Source organism: Chlorocebus sabaeus, chromosome 12, assembly GCF_047675955.1.
Source record: "Chlorocebus sabaeus isolate Y175 chromosome 12, mChlSab1.0.hap1, whole genome shotgun sequence".
NCBI lineage: Eukaryota > Metazoa > Chordata > Mammalia > Primates > Cercopithecidae > Chlorocebus > Chlorocebus sabaeus.
This window is the reverse complement of record NC_132915.1, coordinates 42,177,441-42,197,419: the sequence shown is the minus strand read 5'-3', so window position 1 is coordinate 42,197,419 and position 19,979 is coordinate 42,177,441. Positions and strand designations below refer to the sequence as shown.

Here is a 19,979-nt window from a genome sequence, read left to right as displayed (position 1 = left end):
AAATATTTTGAGGTCCTTGCTTCCAAATGAATCTATTAGGTGTGTGGGAAAGTAATTGCTGTTTTTACATTGTTGGAATTTGCCATTTGATATTGGAATACATTCTTAAATAAATGTGATTATCTTATACATAATTTTAATGGGCGTTTCTCAGTTTTTGTTTGTTTTGATAATTACTTATTACTTGCTGTTTATTTTAGACTATGGAAATGATGTTAGACAAAAAGCAAATTTGAGCGATTTTCTTATTTGAGTTCAAAATGGGTCATAAAGTAGCAGAGATATCTTGCAACATCAACAATGCATTTGGCCCAGAAACTGCTAATGAACTTACAGTGCAGTGGTGGTTCAAGAAGTTTCGCAAAGGAGACGAGGGTCTTGAAGATGAGGAGCACAGTGGCCGGCCATCAGAAGTTGACAACGACCCATTGAAAGCAATCATGGAAGCTGATCCTCTTACAACTACGCAAGAAGTTGCCAAAGAACTTAACATCGGCCACTCTATGGTCATGTGCCTTTTGAAGTGAATTGGAAAGGTGAAAAAGCTCAAAGAGTGGGGTGCTTCATGAGCTGAGTGAAAATCCAAAGAATCATCGTTTTGAAGTGTCTTCTTTTCTTATTCTATGCAACAAGGATGAATCATTTCTTGACCTGATTGTGATGTGCAGTGATTTTAATGGATTTTATACAACAACCAGCAATGACCAGCTCAGTGGCTGGACTGAAAAGAAGCTCTAAAGCACTTCCCAAAGCCAAACTTGCACCCCCAAAAAGTCATGGTTACTGTTTGGTGGTCTGCTGCCAGTCTGATCCACTGCAGCTTTCTGAATCCTGGTGAAACCATTACATCTGAGATGTATACTCAGCAAATCAATGAGCTTCACCAACAACTGCAATACCTGCAGCTGGCATTGGTCAACAAAAAAGGCCCAGTTCTTCTTAATGACAACACCCAACCACAAGTCACACAACCAACCCTTCAAAAGTGGAAGGAATTGAGCTATGAGGTTTTGACATACATGCCCAACCTCTCACCAACTGACTACCACTTCTCAAACACCTAGACAACTTTTTGCAGGGAAAATGCTTCCACAACCAGAAGGGTACAGAAAATGCTTTCCAAGAGTTTGTCGAATCCCAAAGCATGGATTTTTATGCTACAGGAATAAACAAACTTATTTCTCATTGGCAAAAATCTGTTGATTGTAATGGTTCCTATTTTGATTAACAAATATGTGTTTGAGCCTAGTTATAATAATGATTTCAGATTCACGGCCCGAAAACACAATTACTTTTGCACTAACCTAATATGTGAAATATGAAGTAGGGTAGACTATCATAATTAGAAACACAAGGGTGGAATGGAAGAATGTGGAAGTATTTGCATCACTACAAGAAATAATGGATTACAGTGTTAATATAAAATTGAATTGTTCAACTCAAAACCAAGTAATTCCCAGGTACCAAATAATGGCGACACCAGCAATTGGCAATTTGGATTTCTTCATAGTACTCTTAAGATAACAGTGGATCACATATCAGTGGATCAGGTATCAGATGTAGTGATAAAAATTATGAAAAACTTGTGGTGAAAACTGTATGTCATTTGTTTTTCTGGTCCCCGTTCCAGAGCAAAACCTCAAACTTGAATTCTTAAGACCTTCAAGACCTGTGAGTCCATATATGTTCCTCATCAAAATAGAAAACTAAATAGAAAAAGAATAACATTTTTACTGTAATATTTTCATTTTTTCAAAATAGTGTTTAATGGACCCATCTTGTCTAACTTTGCAAATTCTCTGAAAGGCTCAAAGTTTTCACTTTTTCTAATTAGTCAGCCATCTTGGGACACACTACATTAGATTGCAGTCATTTTCGTAGATCTACTGGTCTTGGAATTTGGGAGTATTCACATTGTGCCTGTCATGAACTCAAGAGGGAGACTTAGCCCTCAATTTGATGAAGACCTTCACTCTGAATGCTGGCAGATATTTTTGCCTAGAACCATGCCAATGAAATCTACAAGGATTTTAGTATTTTAAAGTTTTATCAGTAGTACAAATTTGGAATAAGATAGAATCATGACAGATTTTTGATAAATTATTTTGAACATCTATTCAATCAAAATAATCTCTATGGTAAGTGATATGTATACTATAAATAGTATCACCAGCCATCATTTTGTCACCTATTATTGTCTCACTGATTGATTTGACAAACCTAGTAGGAAAAAGTAGGTCAGGTATAGCTCCATTTAAAACTCTACTCCTATTAATATTGGCTTTGTTTTTGTATCTATAATAAATCTATCAAAGTAAGACATTATCATTTAACTGGTGGTATATTTGTAAGTTATCTAAAAGAAGAAAGTGACACATTATATAAATATTTCTTTCCTCTTTTTAAAACATAGCTCCAAGTGAAATTTGAGACAGCAAATTAACAATGCTTTACAAAGTCATCATGTCTAAAGAATTCTCTATGCACTTTTGTAGGTGTCCAGAAAGTAAATTAAAGAAAACAAGCTGAATTTAGCATAGTGTCATCATTCTGAAGACCTATTATTCTAAAGCATGTACTGTAAAGGTGAAAGCTTGTTTTGCTTTTTTAAAAAAGTCTCCATATCAATTAGCTGTGTTATGGTAACATTGAGGATGGAATAAAAACAACTGTATTTCGTTTGTTTAATTCACTGCTAGCACTGTGTATTAACAGTACTAAAATGCAAGTTGCACTTTAAACATTTTTTTCCTGCAAGAGTTTACAACTGCCATAGGAAATAAGGATGTGAAAATCTCAAAATATTGTTAGCTCAAGAATGGCTTATATAGACAGCTCAAAGTCAGCAAACGTTTTCCAGAAACCTCTCTCAGAGTTCTGCTTATAGTTTATTGGGCAAAACTTTGTCCTATGGCCATGGTTAGCAACTAAGGGGCTGAAAATGTAACTATTTTATTTCTGCAGGCTTTATGGAAGATATTTTCCAGAGAGATTGACAAGTTATTGGATTGGTCACACAACAGTATGTATACTTAAATTATATGCACTATGATGAGCTAGTCTTAATTTCTTCCTTCTTAGATATAAAACAGATTACTTGATTGTTTATTATAATGATAATAACATAAGGTATTAAGTGTTTCTGTGTACTAGGTTACATTTCAAGCACTTTCTAAATATTAATTCTCCATCAATTTTATGAGGCAGATATCATTATGTCCGTTTTACAAATGAGGAAACTGAGGCACAAATAAGCAAAGTTACTTATTCCAGAATTACTTAACTCAAACATAATCATGAGTGGTAAAACAGGGATACCCTGAACCCTAAGCCTTGATAGTTTATATTATCCCTTAATTGCAAGTTAATGATTATGCCATTTTACTTCTTAAATGTCATTCTTTTTCCTTTAATATTACATCAATTGTATTTTAAATAAAATAAATTATTTTTGTTTTGCATTAAAACATCTTGAGCCACTCATTCTATGCTGCAAGTGTGGATCTGATGATTTTCTGAAGCTTAATTTACTGAAGCTTAATTTAGACACACAATATGGCCATATTGTCTATCAAAGGTACAAGTTGCCCAAGAATGCCTCATTTTCCTTATTTGTACTATTCCACGTGTCCTGTAGCAGCCCTTTCCACACCTAACACCATGCAATCTTTGAATTAAAAAAAAACTAGATTTTTGAGGGTTTAGCAGAATATGTATATATAATAATTTCAGTCCATTATTTTGTGATGAACAAAATTTTCAGGGATTGATTGAGGGAGTCTTCACTAATACTTTTGTATAAAAATCACAGAGAAATTGCTTTCAGCGGAAGGCCAAGTGACAAGAAGCTGGAATGCATCAGCAATAAAAGAGTAAGGAATATTCCTTTGCATGAGAGTGAAAAAATGCAGAGTTGCTAGCTGGAAGTATGTTTGATTTATAGGTGCATTTGGCTGATGTCAAAATAATTGTAGTAAATTACTCTGAGAATAATCTAAAACTTCAAGAAAGCATACATTTTCCTATTGGTACAGGATCCTTCATTAGTAAAGAGTGAAATAATGCAGCCTCTGACAGTTCTTCCTCCCATATTGGAAAACAGACCCTGCACACAGTGTTGATGACTTGAAAGAATGCAAACTTGGACCATATTTGTAATGTCACTAGCACTCAAATACAGGTAGATGTGAAACAATCCCAGAGCTCTGATTTGACCCAACCAGGCCTTGGGTTACATAAAAACAATGATAGGTGAGAATATTTGAGTTTTAGTGTTTAATGGGAATTCTCTACTAAATATTTGAACAATGATAACAGTGATTACATAGAAATAGCATAAGATTGATACAGCAGTTCAGGCTGAGAAATAGAAACTGTACCCTGCTTGCATTCCTTGGCTCTGGCCTCTTCTTCTACCCTCATAGCCAGCAATATATCATTTTGCATGTCTTCACTTCTCTCTTCCATTGTCTCTCACTTTTTTACTCTGACTCTCCTACTTCTCTCTCATAGGGCCCATCCAGATAATCCAGCGTCATCTTTCTATCTCAAGATCCTTAACTCCATCACATCTGCAATGTCCCTTTTGCCATTTAACAGGTTCAAGAGTTTAGGAAATGGACATATTTGGGGTGAGAGTGGAGACCGTTATTCTTCCAATCAGAGAAACGTACTAAACAGATGAACTCTCAGAGGCAGGTTTCATACCTTCTTCATCTTCCTAACACCAGGACTTAGCACAGTTATTGCCTGGCACCTAAAAGGCACTCAGGAAATGTGTAATAATTGCTTTAGTCAAAGAAGATTTACTTGGTATCTACTATGTGACAGATACTTTTCTGGGTTCCGAGGGATATGGCGGTGAACAAAATAAAGTTATTCCTCTCACAGACCTTTCATTCTAGTGTGGGGAGGCAGAAAGTGCACCCCAAAATGTTAGATGCTGATAAGGGTTAGGAAGAAAAATAAGCCAGGGTAAGGACGATAAACAGTGCCAGGAGACTCTGGGAGAAGTCCTTTCAGGCAAGTGGCCACTTGATTGGAGACCACAAAGAACTAGGGAATCAAGACTTACGTGTATTTAGGGGAATATTTCAGAAAGAAGAAACGAGAAATGCAAAGATTCTGAGATAGGAACATGCTTGGGTTTTGAGATTTGTAAGAACTAACAAGGATGCAAATGAGGGTTCACAATGAGAGAGGAGGGGAGTTGTACTAGATGAGGTCAGGCAGAAGGATGGCAGATTCCACGGGGTTTTGTAGTCCACAATAAAGATTTGGACTAGACTCTGAAGAGGATAGAAATTCATTACAGGGTTGAATAGGGGCTGGTAAAATCTGACTTGTGTCTTAGAAGATTACTCTGCTGTGCTGAACACTGACGGTAGGAAGGTGGGGATGGGAGGAAGGAAACAAGACAAGGCTATTGCAGTAGTTTCAGAGAGAAGCAATGGTGCTTGAATTAGAGTGATAGTGGTGATGATGATGAGAATCTGTAGCATTCTGGATATATTTCTAACGTAACTCATACGATATGGATGTTGTATAATGGAAAGAGAATAGTTAAGAATGACCTCAAGGTTTTGAACTGAGCAATTGATGAGTGGAAGCACCATTTACTACACTGGGAAGGATTTCAAAATGAGCAAAATTTCCATTTTGGATACGTTCAGATTGAGATGCTTATCAGACACCAAATAGAGATGCTGCAGGGGTAGGTGGACATGGGAGACTGGAGTGTAGAGGAGAGATTGGGGCTAGACACATACATTTAGAAATCTCAGCACATATATGACATTCAAAACTACGAAACTGAATAGATTCTCCAGGGGAGCAATTTTGGAAGAGAATTGAGCCCAAGTACACTCTTGCCTTTGGAGGTCAGAAAAGATGAAGAGAAACCAGCAGGGGAGTCTGCAAACATGCAGGCATTGGGGGATGGGGGAAAGTCTTGTCCTGGAAGAAAAATGAAGACATTCTTTCAAAAAGGAGTGATCAAATATGTCAACTATTGTGAGATCAGTAAGATGAGGAGCTTCAAATAACCATTTATTTTGTTTTCTTTTATTTGATCTATATTTATTTTTATTAGAAATAGGGTCTTGCTTTGTTGCTCAGGGTGGACTCAGACTCCTGGGCTCAAGCAGTCCTTCCATCTCAGCTTCCTGAGTAGCTGGAACAACAGACATGTGCCACTATGCTAGGCTTAATAATCATTTGTTGGTTGGGCAGGATGGCTCATGCCTGTAATCCCAGCAGTTTGGGAGCCAGAGGTGAAAGGATCACTTGAGTCCAGGAGGTCGAGACCAGCCTCAGCAATGTAGTGAAACTCCATCTTTACAAAAAATGAAAAATTAGCCAGATATGCTGGTCCATACTTGTGGTTCCAGCTACTCTAGAGGCTAACTTGGGAGGATTGCTTGAACCCAGGAGTTGGAGGCTGTAGTGAGCCATGATGGTGCCACTGTATTCTTCCTGGGTCACACAGTGATACCTTGTCTCAACAAAACAAAATTTTAAAAAAAGTTTATTTTGTCCTCATGGAGGTGATTGTGTTTTTATGAAGTTGGGGGAACAAATGCCTGAATGCAATTATATGTGGGGCTCCAAGTACCTTTACAGTCCACCCACTGTAAATAATATTTTTTGCATTTCCAAACGTTGATGAATACTTAAAACTTTATACTATGTACTTTGGGACTGACTGGTAGTATAAACATTGTTTCCTTGAAGTTTAGTTAAGACTCCTAGGGGTCTTCCAGAGTTCCTTTATTTGCAAAACTCCAAAAATGTACTAGTTTTAGCTTGTCTAAATTCCTTACATCTAATTATTTTCCATCCATTAAAAGACTAACAAGTCCATAAAAATTGAGAGATTAATGTAACTGAGGAAAATTCCATCTTCTCTGGGAAAACACCACTCAGTGTAGGTAGAATAGTTTGAAAGATACTACAACTTTTTACTCCTTTTCCTTCTGGTGCTGACAGAGATCAAATATCAAATGGTCTGGGTCAGAGATTAGTTACGGGGATTCTTCAGTTAAAAGTGAGGCACTCGTATGTACTCACTCTCTTGACACCAATGAATATGTTAATGGTTAGTGTTGCTTAATTGTTTATTGCCTTCCTTTCGGTAGAATCAATTATTAAAAAATTGTTGGCTTCCATGTGGTTCCATGTAAGCCAGGTCAGAGATTAGTTACGGGGATTCTTCAGTTAAAAATGAGGCACTCCTATGCGCTCACTCTCTTGAGACCAATGAATATGTTAATAGTTAGTGTTGCTTAATTGTTTATTGACTTCCTTTTAGTAAAATCAATTATTAAAAAACTTGTTGGCTTACATGTGATTCCATATTTTTAAATGATGGACTCTATATTTGCTGTCTTGCAAAAAATATTGGAATTAATATAAAGCATATAAAATATTGAAACTTATAAAACCAAAAACGTTCTCAAGTGTTCTGCCAATGTTCATTATAGGTTCCTTAAAATACAATATATAAATTAAACCTATTCCAGACACTTCTTCCACATTATGCTCTTGTGCTTTTTGCATTTCCTTTCTCCAGAGGGAAAATTTATAGAGGGCATGGGGTGGACATATAGCAGGGCAAGTGGGTTGCATGAGAAGAGTGTAACAGAAATTTACCAGATTGTATTCACGATCTGAAACTGATCTGAGAACAGAAATAGCCTTTCATGTGCATGGCTTGTTCAAGGCAAAGGGCGGGTTTTAAAGAAGTTAGAATTTACCCTTGATGGCTCATACTCTTGCTGCCTGCCACTTCTCTGTAGTTGAGGATATTCTCCTTGGAAGGCTATAGACATATGGTTACATATTTCATTATCTTCTGTTTGAAATTGGTTGGTTACATTTTTAATTTTTGTTATAGACTTACATTTGCTTTCTCATTCCGATTTTGTTATTTAACATCAATAATTACCAAAGAGGTTATTGAGTTTTACTGTTAGGAATAGGACAGATGCAAGTTAAATCCTAGCTTTGACACTTACCGGGAGACTTGTCTCAGTAGCCTGCCTTCTATTTGCCTCAATTTCCTCAAACATAGGATGGTGACAATCCTCACATTATGAGACTGTTGTGATGAGGATTATATCAAGCAATTTATGGGAAAAGATCAGTGCAAAATATAAGCCCTGATATATTTTAATTAGAAATTGAATAATATATGCCTTGGAAACAAACAATAAATTTGACATGTGTAGTAAGCATATAATAATAAAGGAAATTTGGGTGAAATATTTTTCGGGTATGGACATTTCTCACTTATAAGAAGGAAGACTTTTTGATTTGTATTGTAGAGGGTTTAGTCCAGAAACATTTATCATTACAAAGAACAGCATGAAATCTTAATTAGATTCCTTCACTAGGAGTTATCAAGATAAAAGAAATGCAGAGGATTAATAACATTATATCAAAACTAAATGTCCACTCTCTATGTGAGTTAAAATATTCTATTTCAGAAAACTAAGAGATTATTTATTTATACTAGGATGAACAAATATCATACTGGACTTCTTAAATGAATAACAATTCTGCTTCCCTACTATCGGGATATTTATCTGTCTTTCTATCCATCTGCTTGTATGCATCTAAGTATTTGTACATCCTATCAAAATTGCAAAATGCATACAAGTAAATGCCAACAAAATCTCAAAATACAATTAATTTTAGGACATTTTTGCCTTGAATGGGCTCCATACTTAATCTCAATTATTCTTTGAAATTTGGAAGAATAATATGTATTATAACACAAATAAACATATGATTTGAGTTAGAATCACTGATGACAAAATGTTAATCGAAAGTACCAACACAAGGGTGAGTTGGTTGAACAGACTGTGTATAGTTGGGGACTTCCAAATGATTGTCATGTGGGCGTGTGTGACTAACAGTATTGTTGATTATACACTAGAATGTTGTGGCCTAGAAATAATGCTTAATTTTGTTCCAAGCATTTTGTTCAACCTGATATGCAAACAGTAATATATCTCAATGTCTCCTAGAAGATGAAACCTTAAATCATTTAAGAACACAAGCAACAAAATTAACTGTTATCAGACTTCGGTTTATTGTAAAATTTAGCAAAGTTTTTCTTGTAATCCCTGACCCGTTGCTCTGAAAACAAAAGCAAAAACATAATTATTGCTTATACTTTTCCCCCTACTTTGTTTGTGCTACTGTAAAAGAAGGGAGAAAATCATTGTAATAAATAAAAAAATAGAGATATAACAGAGGAAAATAAATCAGTTCAGATGAGAAGTATTAGGAGCAACAGAAATACCATTAAGCAGTTTCAAAATCAGCTTCTTTTAAAAAAGTCATCTTATTAAAATAAAAATCACACCAAAAATATAGCAGCGGAGGAAGAAGGATAAATACAAGTTAATTGCACACCAGTCCCATGCAAAAAACTGTCACTAGCCAAAGCAGTAGTAGTCTGAATCCAATTTAGGACGCTTGTGTAGTGCCTGTGGGTCCTCTATTAGGGAGCTGTCACTGAACTGGTCCAAGTCTGAAGGGGTCTGATGGCCTGGGACATCATCTGCCAATGTGTCCAGATAACTTCCCACGGAAATGCCATCCAGCCCATCACTGCCATCGTGTAGGCTGTTGTAGCTGCCACGTAAGGAGGTGCTCTGACTCTCCAACAAACTGCACAGGCTACCACTGAGGCTGCTGCCTCTGCTGGTAATGGTGGCTTTCTCTTCAATCATCCACTTGATGGACTCGATGCTCTCATTGATTACAAGCAACTGGCGCATGAGCCTGACATCTGTGGCTCTGAGGTTAATCTATGGAGAAGGAGAGAAAAAAGACATTCCAGTTATTTTACATTCTTGAAAGACTTCAAATTCATTTGGGGACTTTCTGCTGCATTTCAGAATTTTAAATTCACAGAAAAAAATATAAGTGGACTGGATCTCAGGAACGTTTGAAAATTGCTGACTGATGGTAGGAGTTGTAATAAAAAAACTCACTTCCTGCCAGATGCATCAGGCTCCAAAAGGTACAACAAAACCCCTGCTGCATCCCTGACCCTGACCAAGTGACCTGAACATATCATATTGAATGGCAAGTTCTCTACTACAAAATTTATTTTCTCTTTGGCCAGATTAAGTTTATTAATGTTTACATTGTAGTATATATGTGAGTCCTGAGGGGCGGGGAGAAAATGAAGGTGAAGAAATTAAGGAGTCATCCTCAGCTCATGGAAGACTCTAAAAGCCTCTGATTATAGAGTGATAATGTGCCAAGTGTCATCATAAAAGTACCGCATTCACTAGCAAAATATAATAACACTATGTGACAGGTATTATTATTTTTGTCTTCATTTTACAGATGAAGAAGATAAATCTATAGAAAAGAGTTAAGAGTACAAAAAAAAGGCCTGTATTCTTAATGACTATATTAACACAGACAGTGCTGAATAATGCTTTTGCTTTTAAGAAACAAATTGCGGCCGGGCGCGGTGGCTCAAGCCTGTAATCCCAGCACTTTGGGAGGCCGAGACGGGTGGATCACGAGGTCAGGAGATCGAGACCATCCTGGCTAACCCGGTGAAACCCCGTCTCTACTAAAAAAATACAAAAAACTAGCCGGGCGAGATGGCGGGCGCCTGTAGTCCCGGCTACTCGGGAGGCTGAGGCAGGAGAATGGCGTAAACCCGGGAGGCGGAGCTTGCAGTGAGCTGAGATCCGGCCACTGCACTCCAGCCTGGGTGACAGAGCGAGACTCCGTCTCAAAAAAAAAAAAAAAAAAAAAAAAAAGAAACAAATTGCTCTAATATTCCCTGAATCCAAAGGATGGTCATACACTAGGCTGATCCAATTTATGAGATGAAGTGAACAAATATTTCTGTAGATCTGACTATTTGTTTCAGATATATCAAGGGCACCCCAATCAGAAGTGGGATATCAGATGTTGGGAAGGTCTGAGATCTCCCTTATGTGCCTTCTAGGTGTTTGGTCCTTCTGATAGATCTAAGTTACTTCCAGGATATCTATCTCCACAGCCACACAGCAGAGTCTCTTCATAGGTCCCACAGTTTACTCTAAACATTTGGTAATATCAAGAGGTGGTGTTTGGGGAGGTGGTGCTGTAAGAACTCCCATGATTGTTCTGTTGAAACAGAAGAGATAGGGCTCTTGAGTCCAGAGCCTGGCAGGGCCATGTTTGGCCACTAGAGGTCCTAGTCACATTCTCTATGGTTGGTTGGTTTGTTTTTTTGAGACAGAGTCTGGCTCTATTGCCCAAGCTGGAGTGCAGTGGCGCAATCTTGGCTCACTGCAACCTCCGCCTCCTGGGTTCAAATGATTCTCCTGCCTCAGCCTCCCAAGTAGCTGGGAATACAGGCACACACCACCATGCCCAGCTAATTTTTAGTATTTTTAGTGGAGACAGGGTTTCACCATACTGGCCTGGCTGGTCTCAAACTCCTGACCTCGTGATCTGCCCGCCTCAGCCTTCCAAAGTGCTGGGATTACAAGTGTGAGGCACCACACCTGGCCTTCTCTATGGTTTAAAAATTGATTTCTGTCCCTCCAGTTGGGTTATTGACCCAAAAGTGTCAGTCATACTAATTCTTTCGTAGGATCCAGAGCTAATTCAGATTTATGTCAGTTTCTGGAATTATCTGAATTAACATTCATTCTTGGATGACTCAAACTGTAAGGAAGAAAAGAGCGAATTGTCCTCAAAAGTATTCATTTGTATTGTAAAAATATTTCCGTATGAGGAGTTAATCCATAACTGAAGGATTGAGGGAACATGATGAACAAACATTAGGAGAGGTGGAAGTTCCATTAATAACTCCAAGAGATGCAAGATTGTGCAGGTTTCAAAAGAGTAAAAGTATATCTATGAATACAAAAAGCATAAAGTACAATTTAAAAATCCCTTAATTTTACTGGAATATTGAAGTGACTTGAGTGACTTCTTCGTCTTCTCTGAACAAAGCACTAAAAATAAATTGCACAGGGAGTAACAAAGAAAATTACTTTTCACTGAGACGTTCATGAACAGAAGGATGTGAACTTAGCCTTGAGATGCCCCTCTATTTGTTAGGGTGTCTCAATAACCTTGCAATGACTTTATGTTGAGGAAGGAGGCTTTCTGACAGTCTTTATGTTTATATTCATCCGTACACCCTATGAGCCAGGAAGACGATGGTCAAGTTACAAGTAATACAACAAATATTTATAAATCAACAACAATTTGCCTAGGTCCACTGAGCAGCCCAGAAAAATCAATATGAGTCAAACTTTTGCAAAATTATTCAGCAGTCCTCTGTAGCAGATAAAACATGCTGGCCCCTTATAAGGCATGGCACAGTATCAATCTGACCGTTTCCCAACAACTCCCTAAATGAATCACAGTTGCATTTATTCACATCTCCACCCTCTCCCATGAAAATGTTCCAGCCCATTCCCAGCTCTGGGCATGCTCCTCTGTCATTCCCCATTCTTGAAAAACTTCACTCTCTTCCTCTCCAAATACTCTCCATTCTCCAAGTCATACTTCTCTCATCAAGCACTACTTGAGGGCTCCAGCCTCCTCTGCTGGCCTGCTTCACGACTACAGTCCTATTAGCTTATCTCCCAACATAGCTTAACTTTGTACTATCATATACTGCCAATGATTGTCTTTCAGCATTTTCAACTAGGCTGTGAGCTCCTAAAAGAAAGAAGCCATGTCTCACATTTCTTCTATATCTTAAGGTCTGTCCTAAGCATTGGTTGATTTTTGGGAATAGTCATAATTAGTTGATTTTTGGAAATAGCCATAATTTTAGGAACTGTGAAAGTTTAGCTCTTAAGACAGTAGTAATATATGTTCATAACAACTATGCCACCAGGGGTTAAAACATACTTAGAATACAGTTTTTTTTGTCAGCAATTTTTTTCTGGCTTACACAGTGGCTACATCAAGTATAAGTTTTTCAGTTTTATTAAGCAATAAGAAGAAAAGAGGAGTGGACTATGAAGTAACAAAAGCTTCCTTTGACCATGAAATGACTTATTTAAATAGGAAAATCTTTTTTTTTTTTTTTTAACTGAAAGGAAAACATTCACAGGCCATTGAACCACTGTTGGGAAAAAAAACGACGAAAGCAAGTTGGTTAGAACGTGTTGAGCTGGTTGATAACGATTATAGATTTAACTGTGTCTAACCCTGTGTCCTCCCAGGAGAGAGTAAACAGCTTCCCACCGTGGGAGCGCTGGGCATGCAGGTTCACACGCTAGCAGGTCCATCACCAGGAGCTCCAGGCACAGAGAGCCCTGGGCTGGCCCAGCTGCTGCACTCTGCTTTCTCTAAGCACCAAGGTGCGGTTATGCTACCAATGACCCTTGAAAGTATGAGCAATGCACCAAAGAACTAAATCACAATGACTCTTCTGTCTCTAGTAACTGCTCCACCTTTCCTCACTGTTATTCATTTCAGTCTTTATGAAGTCTAGCCATCAATTAAAAACAGAGTAGCCTTGCGCTGGCAGCATGAAACTGTGTGTTTCCTTCTGTTGGAGTCTTACAAGGTCCCGCAACTTGACTTTGAGGATACTGAGAGTTGAGATCTCCTAAGGGTCTGAGTTTAAATGTCACCTCCTAGGAGAACCTGATTCCTGATCAATCATAATATGTAATACCCATGACTAGATTAATATTACATTTTCATGTCTGTTTCCTTCATAATATTTATGACTAGTTGAAATCATAATCTTTATCATGGATTTACCTATTATTTTCTGTTTCCCCCATGGGCATGGAAGCACCACAGAGTGCTTGGGTCTTGATCTGTCCTGGTCACCACTCTATGCCAATACCTAGAAGAGTATCTCACACAAAGTAGGTGCTAAATTAGTACCTGTCCAACACCTGAATAACAAACTTTGCTTCATATTGGATTATCTGTTGGAATCTGGGGTTTTGCTGTGGGTCAGTAATATGTGACTTGAGAGGGGAAACAACGTAGCCTCAGGAAAGAACATTTCAATATCGAAGCATTCCCAGCAGATAATCCCTTCTATTCCTTCTCCAGATTCAAACACTGAGTAACTGGTGTGAGGTTATTCCTAGCTTAAATTTACAGAGTATGAGATAGTATCTCTAAAAGGAAGTGGACTTCAAGGTGTGAGTCACACTCCAAACATTATTCTATTTGTTCAGGGGTGATAACCGGTACTAGCACAGTGTGGGTGTTCTGTAAACACTTGGCGAAATGAATTGAACAAAGGGAACAAACAACCAGGACATGTACCAAAAAACAACACAACAACAAAAAAATAAGGTTTGGACTGATTGGTCCAAAGGTCCAAAGATATATGGATGTCCTTTCTTCTTTTCCTCTTCATTTCCACTCCTCCACACTTGTCCTTACAGTTTATGTCATATGGTTCAGCTTCCTACTTAGTCTCTCAGGCTTCAGGATTGTGATGTCACAGGTCTCTGTATTTTAGGGAGAATGCAGAGATTTCATGTCTTTTTTTTGACAGGTGATGAACTGAGTCTATGGTAGAACTTGAAATGAGGAATCTTGAAGGAGAAAATATTCTTAACAGTAAACTTTCCCAGACACCTTTTTTTCTTCTAGGCTGCCATTTTAATACTGAAAGAATACAAAGGTTATACATTGGTGCAATGGAATCTAAGAATGCAGTCGGATTTTTGGTTGCTAATCAAGTTGACTTCTTTGTGATGTTGTATGAGAACCATGGTACTGACTCCAATCTGCTACTGCCACTATCTTCTTATTTGACCTCTGTAGAAAGTGGCTTGGCATACAAGACCTCAGTTTCCTTATACATGAAGAAAAATTAGGAGATTTCATTCCGAGCTGCAGTGAACCATAGGACTCAGTGAAGGTGGTAAGGTAGTTCTGTGAACAAAGACTAATCTTACCCAATAAGAAGACTGAATTCAACTGAGGCATCCACCTAACATACCTGCTTTTCATACTGAGATTTCCTTTCAGATGTTTAATAACGTCTTATAACATTTCAGGCATTTAATGTTTAATTTAGTAAGAAGATTCTACAGATCAGATAATCTCAGGATTTCCTTCCATTTGACATATTCTCTGATATTTTGCATTCCTGTGACCATTTCATTACAAAATTGTCTCTACTATGAGAAAATTATGCAGGCTATAGAGAAGACAGAACAGTCAATTCTGCTGCTCAGTAACTCCAGCACAAGATGTAGCTGGTAAAAACTCATGGCTAAGGCCAGAAGTTTGGGCTTGATGTTAATTTTAGGTACTTTATCCGAAATTTTGTCATAATAATACTTTTTGCTCTCACCATTTGGGTTTGAATAAAAATTATTTTTTGTATTCCACTCCAAGACAAACATGCATATCATCTTTAATATGTCTATATATTAACTGAAGTGTGCACATGAGCTGCTGAATGTATCTTCCAAATAGGGACATTTTTTGCCTTTCTCGCCATACTGGAGACTTGGATAGCATCATATACTTATGTTTCTCATAAAGCACTCCTCCATTATTGTTACCCTTTTATTTATGAATGTCAACTAATCAGATAAAAGCAGGTCGCCTGCTAGTTAGGCATTTCTACTGCAAAATCCACAATATTCAAGATGTAAATCCCAACCATTCTGCAAGCTGTAATATGAATTAGAAGGAAGAAGAATTTCTTTGCAAGTCCATAGTCACATACATTGAAGGAAGAAAGATTAGACTTGCTTTTTAATGTGATGTTCTGATCCTAGTTTCTCATTAGGAGAAACCAATCATCATTCTCTCTGACTTGTAGTTCGTGGAAGAGAGTTTAGTTCTGTCAAAGCCTCTTTTCTACCCACATTTATTTTAGGATATATTTTTAAAAGTCTATATGAACTGAAGAGCTGTTGTAAAAGCACTTGGAATGTTGTTTTTCCAGCAATTTATTCCAGTTTGTTTGCTTGTTCCTTTTGCATAACCTTCTTGTGTCCAAATTTATCCTCTCTCCAAACTCAGCACATCCTCAATTTGATGATCACAGAAGATTTTCTGCCTACCTATCTTTAAAATTTCCAGCAGTTTTTTCAATATCTATACTTATAAAGCACTCCTCTGGTTTCTCAGAAGATCCATAAAATATTATCATCTTTTTGCAGTCTGAGAAGACACTGTACAACATTTCCACTCACTGTTTTTGGTTTGGAATGGTTCAGGTGAAAAGCCTACAATTACACAAAAGTCAGTGCTGTTCCTTCCGCCAAAGCTTTCCTTCACTTTCTCAGTCAGTTCAAAATTTATAACAAAATTTGTTTCTAACTGGGCAACAGAGAATTCCATTTTTATGTCAGTCAGCTTTGTCTTCCTCCATTTTTGTTGTTTATATGTGGAACTGAGCAATAACTAAAACACTTCACTCTTTTCCCAGAACCTTATAGAAGAGTAATTTCCCCAAGGATTAAATTACATACATAAAAATACTGTCATCAGCACAGCGGACTGATTGATGTTGTTTTGATAAAGTAGAAAGCTGTATGTGGTGTATTTGAAAGGGGCACATGTGACTCCTGTGAATCATAAGCATAAATTCCGGCCACCAGGCCTGCTCGTGAAATCTGTACAGTTTCTTCTGGTGAGTCATCTGATTGCCAAAGCAAGACATGCAGCTTTTCAGTATGATTTCATCAGATTCTAGGTCCAATTGATACTTAGATGCCTGTGATGTCAATTCCTTTTCCATATTCTAATACAGTGAAAACTGTTCCCCTGAATATTTTCAACATGAATGTGCAAAGTGTAATTTAGGCTGATGCAATAGGCTATAAATCACCTGAGCGAAGATTCATTTAGAATGATCTAACAAAAACATGGACTCCCCATATTCACAGCAGAGAAGCTTATTCACATTGAACACAGACCAGAGAAGTGTTTCCACTAATTTATAGTAAGTATTGTGCATGCATGTCTTTTCAATTTTAGAACTTAAAATATTCTTTTCACATGGAAGACCAGGGCATGTTAATGTGCTCCTCTGTGATCTGTAGTGGCCACAATTACATTGTAAGGGAAGGACACAGGGTAGTGTGCCAGTAAATGTTTAACAAGCAGCTTCCTGGGAAAAATAAACGTGCACATACACACATGCATGCGTATATACATACAATACAAATGTGCTGATATAGAAGATGTATAACACACATTTTACAGATAATAATAAAATATACAGCACTTTCTATTGTCAATTCCATATGACCAACTGATTTCAGAGAATGCTTTTATTTATTCTTGCTGGACTCTTGTATGTATAGCAAACTATGGATGCAGTTCAAACAAAATTTCACAAATACAGTTAATTGGTAATTCATTCCTCAATAATTGTTATCGTTACACCTGATATGTGATCCACTGTTAAATTATTTGTCACTTAGTGAAAAATACATTAATTAAACTGAAACCTGTTTTAGCCTCAGCACTGGTTATGTTGGAATTTTACTGGTTTATCAATGATGTGAGCAACTTCTTCACTGAATTGAATAACAGTTTTCAAATACATGGAGAATATTTCCCTTTTTTGACACTATTGGAAATGTAATAACTAGGGACATGCCCCATTTTTCAAGTTGAATCTGCGGTATTAACATTTTCTCTATTGCTTTCTTAAGTCTAGACAATCAATAAAATAAAAATCAAGTTCTGCTTTATAGTGTTTTTAAATGTATGTAGCATAAATACTCCTATATGGCCAATTTTAAGCTATCAATAGGATGTCCTTAAACATAAACATGGTATTGATAAGAGATACTCAGTACTGCAGCATATATGGTATTTTCACCCTATAAATACAATAGATGTTTTAAATGACCTCAAAAAATAATGAAAGTAAAACGTAGTAAAATAATTAGGAGGTGTGAATTTTGAGTCTTTATTACATTTGTTTTAAATTGCAGGTTTATATAAATACTTGTAAGTTTATATAAATACTTTAAATTTTAATAATGTCTGTAATTAGCAACTAGTTCACAAAACTCCTGAAAATTTAACAAAGAGCTCACACATATGAGTAGGTATTGGCCTCAGTATACCATTGAGAAGGTGCGGAATGAAGGCTTTACTTAATTGATTGCATTTTGTGATAAGCAGATCAGAGACTTGCATTTTACTTTATTTTTCTAGACATAATTAAAATCTGAATGTAATCTTATCCTTTACATTTAATAAAATTTGAGGTAGATGTAAAATATTTATACCAAAGTTTTTAGTGCCTTTTATGGAAAGATTCTAAATACTGAATATAAATGACTTGACATTGTTGAGACATGAAATATACTGAAAAAGGGAATAAGCCAGGTATCTGAACTCAGTTGAACATTTATGTTTTTGTATTATAATAATTTTTGATGGTTATATTTCTAAAATAAGAGGACACTGTTATAAACAGTAGGCTTTATAATGCAGAGTTGTTCTGCAATGCATTTAAAGATTGTTGAGGAGATAGGACTATAATCCCTATTTTTACATGATTCCTGACATCTTTTCTACCCAAATGCTTTATCTTCTCTTTTAGTAATTTTTTGATACTATAATTCAATCTGTTTGCCATGGATCTTATGCCCCATATTTCTTCTTCATTCTCCCAATTCTATTTCCTATCTGCTATGTGCAGCCCAGTAGTGCTTTAGTGAACTTACTTTGTAAAATTCTTTGTAGGAGAGAACTGAGTTGCAAAGAAAAGTGATCTCTGTATTTCTTTATAAAGCAACAGACAGTGAGTAAAATTAAGTGAGGAAGCAATCTCTGCAACAGAATAAAATGGATGGGCCCTGCTCCTAGAGCAGAGATCTGTAACCTTGAATGGACCTATGGATCAAATCTTGTTAAAATTTAAATTTTGCTCGCTGGTTTTATGATTCTGTACTTCTAACAAGTTCCCAGTTGTTACCAATTGTGGTAGGCAGTCTCAAAGATATCTCCCAATAACCACCCTCTTCTGGTATCTACATCCTCATGTAGTTTCCTGTTCTGGTATTGGATGGGCCTATTGACTTATTTCTAAATAATAGACTATGGCAAAAGTGATGGGATGTCATTTCTGAGAAAAGGTTACAAAAAGATTGTGGCTTCTGCCTTGTGCACACTCTCTCAAATGCTTGCTCTGAATGAAGCAATCTAACATGCTGTGAACTGTCCCTTGTGAGATGCATAAGGTAAGGAACTGAGATCTCTGGACAACAGCTAGCAAGGACATAGACCTGTCAACTGCTACTGGTCATGTGATTGAGCTGGGAAGTGGATCCTCCCTGGATCGAGCCTTGAGATGACTGCAGCCTCATCAAGGTACCTTGATGGCAGATTTGTGAGAGACACCGATCCAGGGGTCTTCACTTAATATGTGCCCAGACTCCTGAATATAGAACTGTGAGATAATACATGTTTGTTGTTTTAAGTTGTTAAGTTTTGGGATATTTGTTATGCAGCATGAATAACTAATACACCAATGCTGTTGGTATACAGACCACACTTTTTAGCAAGGTCCTAGAGATCTTTCCATTTGTGGATAATTTTGTTGATAGATGCTGAATCACCGTCCGTAGAAGGCCACTTTATCAATATATTGCTTTGTAGTTTGAAAAAAAAGGAACAAATAGAGTAAGCAGTTAAATATTTGTTAACAAAAACAAAAAATGTTCAAGGAAACTGAAGGTCATTATTGAAAGAGCCATTCGCATCTACCAGAGGACAGCTTTTCTTTCCCCTAAGAGAAATTGATTTCTTACCCTGAAGGAGAAATGACAGATGATTTATGTTTGATAATTAATGACAAAAATGATGCTTTCAGTACATTTCATTTATAAATTATATCCCCTATAATCTGAGGGTCATGAAAGTAGGGCATACATTGATAAGATAATAGACTAAACTTAATAACATTCAGATATAATTTAAAGAGTTTAAAATACAGTGAGATTAACTAAACTGAAATTACTGAATTTTCAATA

General features: G+C 36.9%; 1 protein-coding gene and 1 pseudogene across 1 annotated transcript in view; one reads left to right on the top strand and one right to left on the bottom strand.

Annotated features, from left to right (window-relative positions):
* Positions 1–203: 203 nt before the first annotated feature.
* Positions 204–1,545, top strand: LOC140713046 (histone-lysine N-methyltransferase SETMAR-like; annotated as a pseudogene).
* Positions 1,546–9,070: 7,525 nt separating this feature from the next.
* Positions 9,071–19,979, bottom strand: part of LURAP1L (leucine rich adaptor protein 1 like) — a 47,635-nt gene continuing 36,726 nt past the window's right edge. Inside the window, exon 2 of the mRNA XM_007969242.3 lies at positions 9,071–9,818. Within this exon, the coding sequence (XP_007967433.2) occupies positions 9,444–9,818 (375 nt within the window). The 3' untranslated portion in view covers positions 9,071–9,443. The remainder of the gene's footprint in view (positions 9,819–19,979) is intronic.